Below are 18,726 nucleotides of genomic sequence, written 5' to 3' on the forward strand. Positions count from 1 at the left end.
CTCAGACCGGCCTGGTGCTGGTGCTGGTGCTGGTGGGCAGCAGGGCAGGGGCTCCTCACCCGAGCTGCTCTGCCTCTGCCCTGGAGAACAGACGGGCTTAGAGATCTTCCTGACTAGAGATGGACGGCTGTTGGTGCATGTGTGTGGTGAGGAGGTGTTGCTGGAAGGGAGAAAAATACGAACAGAAGAGTGATTAAACCACTCATTAAATTTAATAGCCCTGCTATTTATATTGGAGTTGGCTTTGCAGCAGAGGGTAGGAATGCATTAGCCAAAGGAAAATCTAAATATGACCTAACAAAGCGAAGGGAGTTGAGAATTTGGACAGAAATAGTATTAATTTATACTTTTTTTTTCCCCCCACAAACTACTCCCTGTTTCGGGAATGTCTCTCCTACTTGTGAGTTCAAAGCAGTAGCTTCATTAGCTCTGCCGTGAGGAAGGCTTATTCTGTTCAGACTAATCTTTGTGTATCAGGAGCGTTCCTTCACATGCACAGGGAAGGAAGTCAGTGCCGTTTGTAATGAAGTCTATGCAAAGGCTGTCATTGACTTGTGCAGGTTCTTGGCTGATGTGCTGGCGTTTGTGGCTGTAAAAGAACTAATTTTCACACAAACAAGTTGCAAAGTAGTACATATGGGTTTTATTACATGAATAATTTGACATACTCCTTGGTAATTGGTTACAAGTGCATTTAATTAATGTTTTGTGGACATCATAACAGTCAGAATATCTCAGCTGAACAGTCAGTATTTGGCTGAATTCAAGCCAGTGCAATTCATGACATAACCATAAACAGGAAATTACAGGTCTACGATGAGGTTAGACTAGATAGATAGCAACAGCATAATTATTGTCACATCAAAGCATTACAAAGTATGAAAGCCCAATATTTCAACTATCTCTAAAATGGTATTTGTACAAACCTGTTGTAGATACCTAAATGTAAGGAGTCATCACGTCGGTAATGCATCATGTCTTTCTCTATTCTGGGGATTTGTTTCAATGTTCAAAACCATTTGGGGCCACAAGAAGAAATGTAAACATCTGATGGTCCTTTGAAAGTCCATTCTGAGAAAATACATTGTGTGCCACAGGAAAAGTGCATTCTAACTGGTGTGTCTGCTATGGCCAGTTCGACTCTCAAATTCACATAGCACCAGGTATTTATCCATTTCTGCAGTAAAAAGTTAGAAAATCTTTGTATTAACTCAGAAAAGAGAAAACAAAGTCAAAAGGTTTTTTTTTTCTTCTTCTTCTTTCTTTAGAGGAACAGCAATTAAATAAAAAACCCACCCAACATTTAAACAGTTACCTCTTATGTACAAAGGAACCAAAAGCTAGCAAAGCGCATAGCCAGAGAACAGTCTTTATTTATTTATTTACTCTCTTCAGGTTCACATACCTGAATATCTGAGTTTATTTACAGGTGGACAGCTATCCACAGAAGTAATAATCAGAATACTTCTATTTGGCTAAAAGTCGTATAAAAAAAGACAAAACACTTTTTTTTTTTTCTTCAAATACTTTCCAAATATATATATATATATATTAAAAGTATTCAGTATTTCCATTAGTGCCAGAGTTGGAAGCTCTTTCTCGTTTTAAAAAGTTAACTTGGTGATCGTAAGTGACGACGAAGGCCTGACCGCTGCGCTCAGAGCTGGGATTCGAGGCACTGCAGCTGGAGCTGCACCAGGCCCACGGGGCAGTTGCAGGTTGAAAAGAAATGCAGTCGTGTCTTTCTGTTGCTCTTACAGGCCACGTCCTGGACACGGGACCTCCCAGCTCCGAGGAGCCCCCCGTGCTGCACCGAGCACCCCTACGGCTGCCCCTGCGTGACCCCCCAGGGCAGGCCCTCTGCTGATGGCCACGGGCACACCTACGGGAGGTATGGCAGCAGATAACCCACGAAGACCTGTCCTCAAGCATTTTTTGTCACGTCAGCGCGTTCTGTGGATCACGTTTTAGGGGCCCTGGTAAGGAACATGCTTTTCTGTTAGGCAACATACAAAAAGCACTGCATTTTTTTAAGGATGGTGTTTAAAAAACAAAACAAAAAGAAAACCCAAATCCGCCAAAGTACTGTAATTATTGTTTATGCAAACGGACAGATAGCATGGTCAGGTAGCTCAGTAAATGGGGAAACATAATTTCCACTCTAATTCTTGTAAAGAATATAAAATTAAGGGCCTTAGCCCACCAAATACAAACACATACTGTAAAAATATTTTTCAATTAAGCATAACGTAGATGAGTGCACATCTCCAGATAGGTAAAAATACCACTGCCTTCATACCAGTATCAAATATTTGAATAGGTTGCATATAAACAAAATCTTTCTTTGTTGTTCAGTCCAGGCTTGCTTTACTCTAAAGCAAGGGTGTTCCTAGTACTTTTTTTTTTTTTTTTGGTCTTTCTTCCTTTAAGATAAACCATAAGAACACACTTCATTCATTGACCCTATTGGGCTGATGTATATCACAGTATATCACAGCAACAACCCCAAATACAAGTATTAATGCATGCGATACCTTTCCCTCCGTTTAATTACCTCAGCTACAAGAACAAGACAACCGTGTTCATCTTTCCACTGCCTTCCAACAGAGGGCACATTCACACCGAGGCCTGATCCTTCTCTCTTGCACACCCCAGCCCTGCGGCCCCGGCGGTGCTCAGGGTGAAGGACCGAGTGCTGTGAGCAGGGGATTGATCACCTGGGGCATGGAGAAGTGGCGCCAAGGGCAAAACTGGGGCTGTAGGGGCTGGAAGGGCTCTCACAAGGGGGGAGATGGTGGCTGCAATCCCCAATTTGCAGTGGCCTCCTACTTGGCATAGCTTCTTCCAGCCTTGCTGCCACCGACCCCGTGTGAGACAGCAGCTGCTGGTCCTGCTCTGCTGCCCGGGCCTGCAGGAGGCTGAGAGGTGCGAGAGGTGCCAGGGCTGGAGCAGTCCGAGCGAGCACAGGGAGCGCATCTGTCCCTCTGCTCGGCTACCTTGGGCCTGGGGCCCAACCTGGTCCCCTGGAGTGGGGAGCAGCCGGGACAGAGCCAGGTCCCTGTCACTCCGCTCCCACCTCTCGCCTTGTCAAAGCTCAGGAGCAAAACAGGTGAGAACTAAGTGCTAACGGAGGCGGGAGCGCCTCTGGCTCCTGGAGCTTGGGAGTCGCTAACCTAGAGGAAAAGGTTGGAACAGAGTTGACTCGAGATACAGGATGCAGCTGGATGAAATGCATAGTTCGTGTGTATACATTCATTCGCACGGATCAAAGGGAGCTTCCTCGCTGTAGTTTGATCACCATCTGCTTTCAGCAAAAACGCGATCTGACAAAGCTACGGGAGGGCAATTAAGCACACATCTTGTGAGTTAATCGTAACTCGATGGCATTTCCCAAAGAAAGAAGTAGCTTCTTTTGCTTCTTGCTTTTTTTTGAGATAATTTTAAGTAGGTTTTCCTTCAAAGACTCCTGTTTCTTCAAAAAATGTCTAACATTACCATGGATTTTGAGAGATTCCAGTTCAGTGGTGGCCATCTGAGTACCAGCGTTGATAAACCTGCTCTGAGGTTTACCAACAATTACAAGCCCTAAAAGACAAGCGAGCAGACCAACAGAAACCTGGTTTTAAAGACGGCAATGAGCTAGATTAAAAAGTGATTCTTTTAAAACGCTGAAATTCTAGTTAACTAGTAGTGCTTTTATGCTTTTTTTTTTTTTTTTTTTTTTTGGCAATAGCTGAGCTAATATTTTGAAAACTCTACGAGCTGGCTCGCGGCTTTTATTTCAGTTAACACTTTGGAACCTAGCTGCTTCCCGGCAGGAACATCTGTTGTCCTGAGCATCCCTGAACACACAACAGTGATGTATCAGGCAGGATAGACTTAAAAACAAGCAGAAAACCTGGGTTTAAATGATCATTTTTAATCTTGTTTTCCATTTGTGCTTTTTCTTTTCTTTTTTCTGAAGAAAAATTGCTTTCTCATTTACTAAAACACAGTGATGTGCAACAGAATATAACGCCAACAAAGATTAGTGACTTTTACTAATCAGAATGTTCTAAAAATATTTAATTCAGAAATATTTAATTCACTTTGTTTGTGATTCTTCATGCTCTTGCTTTCTCATATTCTTAATTTTTACTTCAGGAAAAACTGGTTCATGCACTTATGAGATGATTTAGATTCTTCTCTGCAATTTTTAGTCAACCATATCTAAGCAAATTGCACAAAAAGCATTTTTAAAACTAGAAAAAATGTAGTAATCAGGATTTTCAAGGAGGAGAGTAAAATTTTTAAAACACATTTGGCAATCAAAGTGAAGAAATACTGCCTATAGCTAGTGAACTGATAATTCACAGCAAAATGAAAAAGCAAAGATTTTTTTCCATACAAATAATGAATATTAAAAGCACAACAGGATGAGGGCTCTTTCTGGGCTCCTTCTAAAACCCAGTGACTGGAAACAATGAATTCATTTCCTGAATTATTCCAATAATTTGAGAAGAAACTATTCCTTCTCTACATTTAGAAAAAGTGACTCTGTCAAAAGCTGGTTTAGTGCATTAACAAACTCAGGAGCTGGTGCTTAGCAAATTAAATATTTCAGTAGTCTTTCTTTAATGTTTCAAGTACGAGCACGCGGTTTTTAGTATTTAAACTCAATTTTCATAGACTTTTAGACATTAATATGCACACTGCTAATTTCACACATGTTTTTAAGAAAAATATTTGAAATGTTTGGGGTGTCACCACTTGCACTAAGAACAACTCCCTGCGTAGCTGAAATCTATTTGAAGTGCTCCTGATTCAGCATGCAGGAGCAACTCAGATGCAGACACAAAGATTTTAAACACTTTTTTTTTTTTTTTTTCATAGGAAGTAACAGCAAAATTCCTAGAGGAATTTTGGAAAGCCTGAGCCTATACATTTTTGATCAAACACTAGGACATTTCCAGTGGCAATGGACTGCAGAGGCGTTTTGATGAGTTATGGCTGTGGTCCTGTGCCTCCCACCGTTCTCCCCAGCTGCTGGCACTACAGGCAGACACTGAGGGAGCTAGCAAAAGTCTGCACGGTGGCATTTTGTTGTTCTGTGGTGTTTTTTTTTTTTCATTTTTTTTCTTTCTTTTTATAAGAAACAGTTGTTAGCCATGTCCAAGTGGCTGGCAGTGGATTTACCTTACCTAAATCTGCAGCGCTGCTCACAGGCTGCCCCCAGAGGGCAACGAGTTACCACCTTGCCAGCAAGTATGAGCTACATGCAAAAGTCTCTCTCTTGTAAGCCTTCCTTCAAACAGACATAAAAACACAGAAAGCAGTCGGGCAGCACTGCTGCTGCTGTGCCGCTGAAGGACAGCCACCCACCAGGATCCCCTGCTCCTGATCGTCTTCTGTAGGGGAAGCTTGATGGAAAAAGGGCAAGGTGACACATTTGCAACTCAAATGGAGCCTGCACCCACGCTGCCAGGCTCAGCAGTCAGCCTTCCCTCGTGCCTGGGGATGCAGAAACGGGACAGCGGGGTGTCTGAGGTCACACACTCGCTGATCAGCCAGGGAGCGGAGAGCCCAGAAGGATTCGCCTTGGGAAGGAGGGAGCATCACGGCTCCTTGTCCCCTTTACTGCTCTGTGCTCCACTCACAGTCACCACAGACTTCCCCACTTCTATTTGGAACAAACACAGTTCGGACGAAGTAAAAGAAAAGGGGTCTTTATTTTTTGACATACTCCACAGGATTCTGCGCTGGGGCAGAGGAATTGTTCTTTGTTTAAAGCACTGAAACTGGCACCTAAAAATACTTAAGCTAACCCACATGCAACAGTATTAGGGCCCTACGTTTGACACCAAGATCAGGAGGAAGACGATTTCTTCGTTAGCACATCTAGGAACAAGAAGATTGTCTTTAGGACGTTGGTTCCCCAAACTGGAGGGGGAATAAAGCCAGAAAAAAACAATGGGAATACCACTGTCAGCCTGAAAGCAGGACTGTTAGCATACGAGTTTGGAGAGCTCCTGCTGAGAGCAGGCAAACACGTGCTCACATACGGCTTCTGGTGCTCACACACAGCTTCTAGTGAGAGGTGGGTGGAACTGGACGACCTCTTGGGGCCCTTCCAACCCAAACCATGGCCGTGATGCTGTGATTCAACGATTCTCTAATTCTGTGGTATATCCTACTTGTGAGAGTTCAGAGACCAGAGGCATCTCAGACTGCCCAGTACGCAGAGTTGTGTTAGAACAGTGAAAACCTCTCTTTGGTAATTAAGTGAAGCTGATTTCAACTTTTCTGGGAACTCCTCTCATTTCAACTTGGCTTATTAAATGACTTTGCACTTCTTTAAACTATTTCTTAAGGCCCATATCAATTAAACTAATGCAGGTTTTGTATCCAAGCAAATCCAATGGCTAGAGCTTTGTCTCCTGCTTATCCATATTCCATTTCAAATCATGCAACCCATTCATATATTGAATTTACTAAATAATAAACCATTTCAGAGCCTACAATATTCCTCAGCATTATCATTAAAAGATTTCCAATCTAAATAGTTTATTTGCTGTGTTTTATGGAACTTGCATTTTTATCAAAACATTTGAGTGTCACGGTTAATTTCTAGGTAAAACTAGAGTAACAAAAATGTTGTTTTGTATATTAAAAATACGTGGCCCAACAAGTGAAAAAGCACATAAAGTGCAATGCAGAGCACATTAAAGCTCTGTGAAATAGATTTACACTGAATGAAAGAGGAAAGGAGCTGGTTCTAACAATATTAATGCAGAAAAAATGTTTTTAAGAAAGAACTTATATTTACTCTGTATTCACCAAAACAATATCTGATAGGAAACAAAGGAAAAAACAATACATGCGGGCAGGTATTTCCCTTTTGTGATTGAAAAGAGGCAAAGGGATGCAGGGATCTAAATACTGCAGTCTTAGGCAAGCACGGGGCACTGGAAATCCTGTATTCATGAACCCGGGCAGCTGGGCTCCTGCTTTTCTACTGACTTAACGTGTGCTGAATTCACTCCTGTCTCTATTGGAAATGCTTTTTTTTTTCTTTTTCTAATATGAAATGTAAGTAGCAGATGACAAGAAGGTGTAGTTGCTACTTTCACAGAGTTTAAACAATCGCAGTGCCATTGCTGTGAGCTCGCTCAAGCTGCGTGCCGAGCCTTTCCTCCCCACCACCACTGCACTGGGACGCTTGTGCCAAGCGGCGGAGGATCTGCGCTGGGAGCCGGAGCTTTCTGTTCAGGAAAACTCCTGCCTGTGTCCGGACAAGAAGCACGGCCTGGCTTCCTGCGGCCCAGAGATCTCACGCAGGGGTAGCACCTCCCCATCGTACCCTCCGGTAAAACGTGCGTGGCCCCGAATTACCCCGACTGACTTCAGACTGGCTCCGGGACACGCCTGGGGTGAGGGTAGGACTAAGGTCCTGCGGGGTGGCTTTTCGTGCCCCTTTCCTCCTCCTGTACCTGCTTAGCAAAACCGCGGCACGGTTGAGGTGCAGCCTTAGGACTCACTGGGCGTAGGATTAGCGAGCCAGTGCTGGCCACGTGAAGAGCGGAGCCACAAACCCAGCAGGTCATGCACCGACACAGCCTTCGGGCATTTTGTACAAATCTGTGCTTTTAGGAGTGGTTCCAGCCAGCACAACCCGGTGTATTTTGCTGTAGCCGTATTTTTGCCAGCAGAAAAGAGAGGCTGAGAGGCTGGGGGCAGGGTCAGTAGCCCAAGCTTGGGCCAGCCCAAGCTGCTGTGAAGCCAGGTGTTAGGTGAGGTGTAGAGCTCTAAATCTAAAAGAATATTCCCCAAAACCCGTGACTGACAAAGACAACATCTGGTTCCTTGCAAACGCACTGGTGGCTGGTGCCGTGTTTGAAATCCCACTGGGAAAGCGATGGAGCAGTGCCCCCTTTGTAAGAGCCTGCCAGTAAAACACCCAGGAAGGGGAGGAGTCGGGTTTTAAGCCTCCCCTACCTGAGGGTCAAACCCAACACCGGCCTGGTTTTAGGGCTTGTTGCTGGATTCCAGCAGGTCTTGGGAAGAAGCCTTTGGCCACGTCACGGGGCAGGGTCACGGGGCAGGGAGAGCCCAGAAGCGAGGGTGCCCCCGAGACGCAGCACGGCTCTGGGAGGAGGGAGACCACCGCCTCTGCTTTCTGCTCTGACAGCGAGCGCCGTGTTTTACTCAGGGACCTTCCGTAAACGTGCCTGGCATCGTTGGCAAGGATCACACACCGCACAGCACCTGCTTAAAACAACCTGTCCCCAAGACACACGCAGCGTATCACCACTGTGGCATCACTGGAAACCCACCCGAGACCTTCCAGCAGCAGTGCAAACGTCTCGGGAAGCGTCCGTCCCTCTCGCAAAGCCCACGGCACACTTCTCTTTGCAAGCACTCGGAGAGGGAGAGTCACAATTCCTCAGGCAGCGACACTGCAAACAGTCACACAGGAAAATCCCAAACCTTCCCCCCACGGCTGCCGCCCACGGGAGCCGCCCCAGTCGATGAAGCCATTCGCAGGGATAATGGCAGCTCTCCGGAGAAAAAATGTGATGCTTCGAGGGCTCAGCTTGTTACGACGCATTTTACTTTTAATTGTGTAACAAGACTTCTTATCAAGCTTGTCATTTAAATAAAATGAGCCCTCTGCGACTGACTGCTTCAGACTAGCGCGAACGTGTGAGAAGGAACCTGCGGCGTGGCACCCGTGGGCTGCAGACAGGGCTCACGCACGCTTCGCAAGGGTGTTTTATTTCAGAGCAACGCTTTCTGCTTTTCCTCTCCTCCTCGGAGTAATTAGAAGGATTTCCTGCTAACTGTTTGCACGACTTGGGAGGGGAAAATGCTTTGTTTGACCTTCAATCTGTGTGAAAGACGATCAGTGCAAAAGGTTGCGTTGATGCTGTTTGACTCATCAAATTTGGTCTTTTCTGGTCAATTTATTCACACAATCTAGTTTTTAGTAACTGCGGTAATTTTAGTATCTGAACATATTTGGCTAAAGATACTTCTGAGAAAAAATGATTCATTCGGGCAAGAAGGATCCATCAGCAGGTTACGTACGCTGTTACAGAAAATAAATAAAGCCAGGGTTGGCTACTGATGGGCTGGCAGAATCCTTCCCTTCTGCACAGAAAATAGTGCAGTGTTTTGGCAGACGGAATGAATTTGTATCAAACCCTACAGAGATGAGGCCGCAGAAGCGACAGCACACTACAAGGTAGCATCTGAACGAAGACAGTGCTGTAAGGTTTGCTGTGTGTAACCCCTTACTCCCAAGCCTCTGGTCTCAACACAAGTGAAAATGGGACAAGAGAGAAGTTTCGTTCTACTTACTATGCTTCCCTGAGCTATTTTGTTTCAGGCTGTGCCTCATGGCTCAAGCCTGTTCCAGTAACGTCTCTGAATTTCACTTTGTCCTTTGGCCCTTTACTAGGAGAGTCAGAGGGAAACAACCGAACACCTTCCTGCTCAACAGACCCGAGCATTTCAGCCTGTCATTTAAATATGGGTTCGGAGAACACGATGGGAACAGCAAGAGTGATGGAAAAATGGCAAGTAAGTCATTATTTAACAGCAAAAGTCTAAGTTAGCAAGACACCAGCCTGGGAAACCTCTGTTCTGGGGACCTCACAGTGCAGATGGAGAGAAGTTGTTCTCTCCGAACAGGAGAGCAGCCCTCCGGTTGCTTGTTCAGCCCCCAGAGCAATCTTTTTGTACATATCCACTTCCTTGAGGAGCTCTCCGCTTAAGAAGGAGCAGCTCATTCAGACCGTGCAGTACAACGAAGGAAGAAATCTCTTCCTTTTCAAAAGAGTCTAATTTCAAGCCAAGTATTGCTAATTTAGGAATGTCTTCACAATTAGAATACAAACAGATAAAGCCCAGTAATAAAATGCAAGAGACAAAGCAAAATTTACCCAGAAGTAGGCATTTTCCTAACATCACCGGCAGTTTCAGACTAAACAATTTCTGTAACCAAAGGCAATATTTTTTTGTCACTACTCCAAAATGGGTATAGCTTTGTAAAGGTGCTTTAGGTTACTTCTGCCGTGAGACAACACACCACTATTCTATGTAATTTACAGTTTTCCCTCTCTTCCTTTTGGTTCTTATGAAATCCCAAATTCTGTTTTGTAACTTACAATGAATGGATATAAAATTACACCGTTATCACTTCAGAGAGGTAATAAGATCCCAGTGCTATAAAAGCTCATTTTTTAAAAAGAGTGCACACTTTGCAGTGCTGTACATACGCACACCGCTTGTTTCCGTAATTTAGCCCTTTGTAAGTATTGCACCTTGCTAATAAGGCTACCATCTATTTTCTCTTCAGTCACAGTACTGATGCTCTTTTAACACTAAAAAATCACACAAAGACAGCGTCATCTGTGGCTTAAAAGCACAACATCCTCAAGTTTTTAGGTAAAGTTACTTATTTTCTTGCATACTCAGAACTCTGTGCCTCCAGCTCCCCGGAGGCGTGCTGAGCGCACAGGGGATATAGGTGGGACGACACACATTTCTGATTCTCATGCATTTTTTTCTGATGTGCTCAAATAAGTCCCGTTGACCTTGATGGCAAATAGACACCTCTACATTATCTAAGAAATGCTTTCACGTGTTAAAATGCACAATTAAATGTTTCTTCTTTCTCGCGTTCCCTTTACAATGCAAAAAAATAAAATCCAAGAGTCCTCTAAATTCATCTCGTCTCCTACACGCACAATACGAATCGCGTAAAATCAGAAAAAGATTGTCTTACAAAGTGCATATTTTGCTCAAAGCCGTATGAACATCAGCTCCTTCCGCAGCCTGATTTCAGAAAGCCACAAGCCTGGCTTTAGGAAGAGGGAGCAGCACATCCCCTCGGCAAAGCGAGCGCAGGAGGCTAAAGGCTTCCTCGAGCGCCTCGGTGGTGCTGAGCCTGCGTTTGGGACCGGGCAGCCCCTGTCTGCGCAGCCAGCCCAGCCCTGCCCTGGGGATCATGGGCAGCCCTGCCCCGAGACATCGCCTGGCGTCAGTGCCACAGCTCCTACAGGCACGTAGCGACACCCAAAGTCCTGACGTCGAGTGGGATTCACACGTTTAGGTCCCAATACTGAAGATTTTGGCATGCATTTTTATTCACTTCAGTATATTTAAGGATTTGCAGAAAGAAGGCCTGGGACAACAGAAAAAGATTTGACAGGAAAAATTATTACGGACAAAAAGATAATTCTGTATAAATAAGGAAAACATTGAGAACTTGCATATGTATTCTTTCAAAATACTGGTTAACATGGTTCGGTAAGACCTTGGGGTGACTGAGGCTGATGCCTTTGCAGATATGAAGAGTTTGGTGGTGGCATTGTTTCTTTTAATTTCATGTAGAAATTAGCACTATGCACAGTGAAGTACTCAATACCTCTGGGATATCATGCTAGTGTACGATTTTTTTGCTTGCTGAAGTAATTTGGTAAGTAATTGCATTACAGACAAAGTATGCTTTGACCAAGCAGCTACATGAACAAGAACCCTTTATATTTACAGCAGATTTTGAAAAGATTTATACAAATGTATAGGTTTATAGTACATTTAGGATATGGTTCAAACTCACTTTCTGTATTTTTGTATCAGCTAAAATGTCTGGTTTGTGTTTGGACCTTCGTAAGCTATAGTGCCGAGTGAGATCACATTCACCAATTAATGCTTCCTTCCAAGCATATATTAATAATTCAAGTAGTGACATATTGCTCTTCAGATTTTGCCTAGAATAGAAAAAAAAGGAATCAAATTCTTACCCATCTTCCATTCAAATAAAACTGCACCTTGCCTTTACAACCCTCCTATGCTTCCTGAGGAAATTTGCATTAACCTTATCTTTTTTTTTTTGTTAGTCTTCCCAAGGCATTTTGTATAAACATTTTAGTAACGTTTGTTTATCTGAACATTACACATTACATGCTAATGGCTGGAGGATATAACACGGTAAGATAAAGACTGGGAGGTCAATCATACATTTTCGAAGAGGACTGGTTTCAAATGCAAGTAAGAAAACCTGGCCTTCCCGTTTGGCAAAGACGGCAAACACATTCAGACATGTCAGAGTCCATCCCTGGCAAGGAACTACATCAAGAAGTTTAATTTAATATGGAAACCCTGCCCCATTAGTCTAATATTTTGTACAGTCCAAAGTAACAGAAAAGCTGAAATAGTGTCTGCATTGCTGAATTAATTTCTATCGAGGGTATTTCAGATATCTCACGTTTACATTCAAACACTGAAGGAAAAAAGAATCTTGGCATTAAGATGTGTTGAAAAAGCAAAACCCTAGCTCGTTATTGAATTTATCCATTCCATTTCAAATGGATTCTTGCTGTTAGTATAAGCAAGAACAGGAGCAACAAGTAGTTTATTTTTCATGGTGCCATCAGGAACAGACCCTGTTTTCAGGGTCTTTTGGGATTGTTACGCAAAATGGCCTGTGTGAAGCCGAAAGCAGACAGGTAGTGCTTTTCATATCGAGCTACAGACTCAGGAAGTTGCAAGCTGAAGATGCAAGTCCTTTGTATCTTGCGTTTGGACAGAAGCGAGATCGCTGTCTACGCGGAAGCACTGTAGTCCACGATGGGAGAAAAGCCTTCAAGAGGGCACTATCAGCTCCCGCGGCACACTGGCTTTTTTGCAGCCCTGAGGAAGTTTTTCAAGGTCAAGCAGATGCAGCCAAGGGCTGCTTCCATCTAGCAGACACAGAATGCATTCAAACCGTCAGCTTGATTAGTTTCTGCTAATGACTGACTCTCTAATTGTGTAGCTAAAGGTGTCACAAAAGTCTCCTACTCACATTGGAACATCTCCACTACGCTGCTTTGCAGTAGCCCCGTTTTCCACCAGCAAAACCCTGACAGATGCAGGTGAGATCCAGCACTCTGCCAGGTCCCAGTTCCAGCGCTACCACCTACAGGAAGATTGATAACGTGTCAATAGAAGACAAAGATGAGACTTCACAAACACTTCCCGATCAAAGTAGTTTAAGAAAAGGAGCAGCACACCATCTCCCTACAGATGACTGAAATTTATACCGACAGAAACAAGCCTCTCTGGCAACCTGCTGCATCTCTACACATGGCCAGCAAGCTTTGTGTGTCTTGCCTTCTTCCCGAGATGGTTTCTCAACATACGACAGAGAGAGGATGAAAGAAATGACTTTGTGTGCCACACTTTCAGATGGGTCTGCCTGTCCTGCGGTCTGGGCAGGGCCACTCTACCTGGTCCCAGAAAACCATTCAGACCATCTTACTGGGTCCCAGCCCATAGCAAGACACAGAAAACCACCCAGACCGTCTTACTGGGTCAGGATGAATGAAAAAACCCAAATGCAGCGACAAGGAAGCACATGTTGGACCATGACATGGAGCCAGAACCCGTTCTTAAACACAGGTTCTGCAAGAACTTGTTGCTAAAGCTTTGCCTTCTGATGTGTTCCTACCTCTTTGTTACCTTACACAACGAAGGGGAGAAGGAACGAGGAAAGTAGGTGACGGAGAAGGGCTGCGAGGAATCCACGCATCGTCAGAAAGCCGGTGTTCATGCCATGCTAACGGTGTGGGTAAGGTATCCCTGGAGGAAGGCTTTCTGCTCAGCGCGGTCACACAAGCAGGCCCCGCAGCTCTGGCTCACACGACGATGGGCACCTGCTAAGGGATGACGGGCACTGCTGACAAGTGCAAACCTGCACGTCGCTTTGTGGAAGAGTTTTTGCTCACTTTGCATCCAGTGCATCCTTTTACACTTGTGCAAGGCACTAGAGAATCAGGCACATTGGGGTGGAAACAAATTTTCATGAGTAAGATGATCGGAGCTCGGAATGTCCAATGGCTGCGATTTCCTATAGGAACACAATCACGTTTTAAAACTGCATTTCTTCAAACACCTCCTTTTCCAGATGCTTTTGTTTGTTTAGGGGTAGAATAAATGGGGACAAGAGAAACAGCTTTGTTCTAGGAAGAGAAATCCTGGGAGTTACGCTGTTGACAGCCACTCTGCCACTGATGCCGACAGTCTCTGTAACCAGCATCACCGGCAGCAGGCGGCTAAAACTAGCAGAATAAATCCTCCCACTCGTGTGTCTCAGAGGGAGGTTCTGGCTCTTGCCATCAATGCGCACGTGTCCAACCACCTGCAGCACACAGACACTGCATAACGAGCTCTGGCCGTTCCTCCCGTCTTTGGGAGGTCAGAAAGAATGACCTATAAACTGCAAACAATTAGAAAACAGGGGAAGTGGCGTGCCCTGATGGCGCTAAACAAGCAAAGCATTCAAGCTAGCCCCTTCTTGGGAAACAAAGAGAGCTAACTCTTTCTGGAAGGATTGTGCAGAACTGTGACATGAACCGGGCGTTAGCAGGACAACAATACCGCGTGAAACAACACTGAAGCAATATACTAAAAAATGGAAGAAGTTATTTCAGAGTGTGCTGTGCGATGCCAAGACAGAGGAAGGCTTTGCTGATGTTTCTGGTCTTGCTGGGTGTGTTAAGAAGGCGAAGGGGATCTTCGCGGATGCCGGAGCGCAGTCAGTTGGGTGCCTGGGTGCCCTGAAGCAACCCGAGTCTGAAGCCTGACGCAGCTCAAGAGGGCTGTGCCATCTCCCTCGCTCAGGCCGTGAGCGAGACACGTTAACCAAAATGCCACAGCCAAAAGGTGCAGAACTGGTTTAATATAAACTCTGCTGATTAAAGTTTGTGTAAAAATACAGAAAATTTAATTTTGTCCCGGCAAAATTTATGCTGGATTGAGTATACTTTCTATCACGATGGATGATTTGCAGCTCTTGTGCCTCTACGTAATCCATAGCAAATCTGTACCAGAGGGCGCTCTGGTCTGGCCCGAAAACCAATCTTCTGCGCAGAAATCTATAAAGAACAATCTTACTACAATAATTCGTAAAGTGCCCTCAGGAAAGGTGCTCGTGATGCCTTGACATTACGGAACCAACATACAATCTAACACATTATTTTTACAAAATCCTCCAAAGCAAAAGGGCAAAACACAAAAGGAAGGGAACAACAAACATATAAGCAAATACTGTTAAGTCTTACAATAGTCTAATTAACTATGAAACATTTTATAATTAGTCTTGCAGGGCTGTAAGAACAGGGGGAACATTGGCAGGAGTATCTTTGAAAAGGCCCAGATTTTATAAGTACTACCACAGTAAATACAGAAACAGCACGCTCAGTGTTTGAAGACGAAATTTGAGACTATGAATTACTACGAGGCATTTTACTATAGACACTGAAAAAATACAACATCCAAAGAAAACCCACGAGCCACATTTTGCTGAGGAAAAAAGATGATAAAACAGTGGCTATGAATACCCAGTGACATTAACCGTCTGGTTTTAGATTTATAAAGAAAACAATCTTTCTCATCCCTGTTGATCCCAGATATGCATATATATATGTATATATATAGGTGCATATATATACACATACATACACACACATACATACATGTATATATTTCAGGGTCTAACTAGATTTCTATTTCCTTTTTTTTTTTTTTAATAACAGAACACAATTGGGCTCAAAAAAATCAAGAAATTGTGTGCATGCAAGCATATCCTGCTGCTTGTGCATGTAAATTACACAATTTGTAAACAACTGCAGAAATAGCATGTTCAAATTAGGCAGCTGATTGCCCAATTAACTTGCATAAAAAAAAATCAGATAACCATCAGTAGCTCCTATTATATATTTACTTCTCAGCATCACTTTGCTGAATTCATAGCACATACCCTCACCAGCTGCGTCGTTATTTTGTGCTTTAACATGGGCATAAGCAGCAGTGCATGCTCAATAAAGTACCAAATGAACTTTGGACCAGATTTTAGAAAGCTGTTTAGATACTCAGAGTCCTTATCCCAGGGAGGATGAGGCAGATTAGACAATTTAAAGAAATTAAAAAAAAAAAATGGTCTCATTTCAAACGGTATGAAAAGAAATCCAGAAATTTTGGGCCTCTATACCTCTATTAAGAGGCAAATTTTTTTTTTTTTTTTTTAAGGTGTCTTGTTTTGTTTAACAGGCAAGCATTACCTAACAGTATACATTCATATCCTGGTAAATCCTCACTTTATTTTTGTATTAAAATAAATGTCAATTAATTCCACATAAGTTGAGACAGAACACAGCTTTCCACATTCAGGTGCATACTTCCTAATGGACAGAGAAACTCTATCCAAGTACAGCGAGTACAGAAACTTGTTAACGTGTATACTGAAATGAGTTAAGAAATGGACTTTTACCATAAATATGTTGCTCCTTTGCTGTTGTACTTCTTTTTCTGAGATGATGTTGTGGACAGGGGGTATTTTCTTTTCTTTGCCATTTTTTTGCGCAAAATAAATTTTAGCAACTTTAATAGGTGGAAAAAAAAACCACGTTGAGCAAACCATTACCTCAACAACAATCTCTCAAATATGAGAAAAGGAAGCAAGAGCAGAACTGCTGGGCTGGATCATGTCCCTGAATAGGTATTTTATGTAATCCTAGTGGCTGCATTTACCAGTTCGCTACAGGCCTTCTGCAGCAACAGATGTGCTGGTCCAACTGTCAGTCCTCCCTAGGAAGAGGGAGAGCGGTAAGAAAAGCTACTGGACCCCCATTATATTCTCGTGAGTTTCAATCGAGCATCACTGAATTTCTTCCCTCCACTTCTGTGGTGACGGTATCTGCTGGTGACTTTCCATTGCCGCTTTTCTTCCTCCAGAGATCAAAATCCAATTTGGTACTTGAATTACTTTGTTCCACTCCGCTGGTCTGTGCCTGGTTTAAAAACCTTCCAGGAGCACTGCTTGTCCTTCTTGAAAATTCAGGCTTTTGTTTTTCTCCTATAAACAAACAAACAAAAATCCCAACTCCTCCCCATAGCCCCTTTCCAAAAATATAATATAATCATGATTATTCGTATCAGGAGAATTACTTAGCCGTCTCCAGGCTTAGCACAGCTTTTGCTGAGTAAACTGTAGCTTAAAGGACTCTGAAGTGTTTATTAGAAAGCTTTCAAAAAGAGATCTTCATTTCAGGAAAAGAAAAATTGTTCAGTTTAGCAAATACAGATGTTCACAGCAAAGAGACTGAAATGGTTAAAAATGATCGTAAGGAGCAAGTAGCTCAAAGAGTTAGCAAAAAATTAACTTTTTCCTTTTTTTTTTTTTTAACAGAAAAACACTAATAGCTGCTCTGGTTTCGATACTTAGTAAGACAGATTTTTGTTATATGTTCTTGTTTTTGCTTTTTATTTATTTTTTGCTCTATTGCTCCACACAGGTTTTGATTAGTGCTTCTCCTTGGCTACAAGTGCTTCACTTTGAAATACAAAGCTCTCGTTTAAAAAAAAAAAAATCAAAACAAAACAAAACGAAAACCAAAAAAACCCAACACCACATCACTGGAGGGAAACCGGGAAGTGATACAGTGCAGCTGTAGCGATCTGGTCCTGCTGTTGTACTCCCCCATCCCCAAATCCTCTGCGGAATTTCACTCGTTAGTCGATGAACCTTTGGCAGGCCTTCTTCCACCGGCAGGCAGTACACCACATATCTCTGTTCTCCATCCCATAGACCTTTCGACACTTTTTCCCCTCCCCTCTAGGCTTCCTGTTGGAGAGAAAGGGAAGCTCGTTAACATGATGCTTTTGTAGCTTTGCTTTACCACCCCCAGATCAGGACAAACGAGCTAAATGGAGCGCAGAAGGGTGAGAAACCCCAGTGTTTCAAAGAGATTTGGGGACGTTTGCGAGGTGACCAGGAACTGGTGAAGCTGGCAGATACATGGCTGCAGTCTGCAGCAGCTGCTGAGCCTGCTCCTGATCCCAGCAATACACAGGCTGAGCTTGATCTCGAAACGCGTTACTTTAGCCACACAAAGTGCCAAGGTGTAAGGGATAACCCCAGCTACTCTGCGGCACAGCCCAGGTCACATCAGACACGGGCGCTCTTTGGTACAAATACTTTGCATAGCTCCGAGCAGCAGACCTTGACTGCGAGCACGCAGCAGCTATGCAAAGGAGAAGAAAAGCTACCAGCTCTGAAGGTGGCAAGTCCTTGCTGCATGGTTTGCTGAGGCTGATAGATCAAAGAACACCAAGGTGATTAAAACCAAGTTTCAACCCTTGCCCTCAGCAGCAAGGCGTCCACGTGTGCTCCTTCTCCTTCCTCCCCAAAGCCAGCCAGGCAGGCGGTACCTGCCCCTAAAGCTCTAACGACTGTCATGCGTTCCATCCTGCAACATACTTAGAGTTCACACGAGAAGTTCAGAAAATGATCGAAGTAATTGCTAAAATGGAACTTTTCTATTCCACTTGTAGCAAACCTGAGGAGCGATGCTACAAGGAGAGACCCAGTGCTCATTACAGCACTGCCATCTGCCCTGGCATCCTTAAACCAAGTAAGTTTGCAGATAAAATTGTTTAATACCTGTATTAAATACTGCATGGCATACATGGGAATTGCCTGGTGACTACTCTCTTGCATACGTATGCATTGTTTTATTATTGAACATTTATTAGTGGTCAGAATCCATGAACCGGGAAGATCCCAAGTTTGGTTCAGAGCACGTGCAATGATCTGAGAGTCATGAAGAAATCGAAAAGCTTAAAATCTTCCTTTTGGTCTTTGGTTGCTTTCTAGGGTACAGTCACCTTCTAGGACTGAGAGATGAAGCGTTTCTTTACTAG

The 18,726-nt window shown here is 43.6% G+C and overlaps 1 protein-coding gene across 3 annotated transcripts in view; it reads right to left on the reverse strand.

Moving 5' to 3' along the window:
- Positions 1 to 620: 620 nt before the first annotated feature.
- ZNF704 (zinc finger protein 704) overlaps positions 621 to 18,726 on the reverse strand; it is a 102,927-nt gene continuing 84,821 nt past the window's right edge. For 2 of the 3 annotated variants that reach the window (XM_080579448.1, XM_080579447.1), the window contains exon 9: positions 14,685 to 17,647. In XM_080579448.1, coding sequence (XP_080435574.1) covers positions 17,536 to 17,647 — 112 coding nt within the window. In that variant the 3' untranslated portion in view covers positions 14,685 to 17,535. Of the gene's footprint in view, positions 1,178 to 14,684; positions 17,648 to 18,726 lie in introns of those variants that run through there. The other variant, XR_013946356.1, reaches the window with a different exon arrangement.

This window comes from Anser brachyrhynchus (assembly GCF_964034855.1).
Source record: "Anser brachyrhynchus genome assembly, chromosome: 2".
Classification (NCBI taxonomy): domain Eukaryota; kingdom Metazoa; phylum Chordata; class Aves; order Anseriformes; family Anatidae; genus Anser; species Anser brachyrhynchus.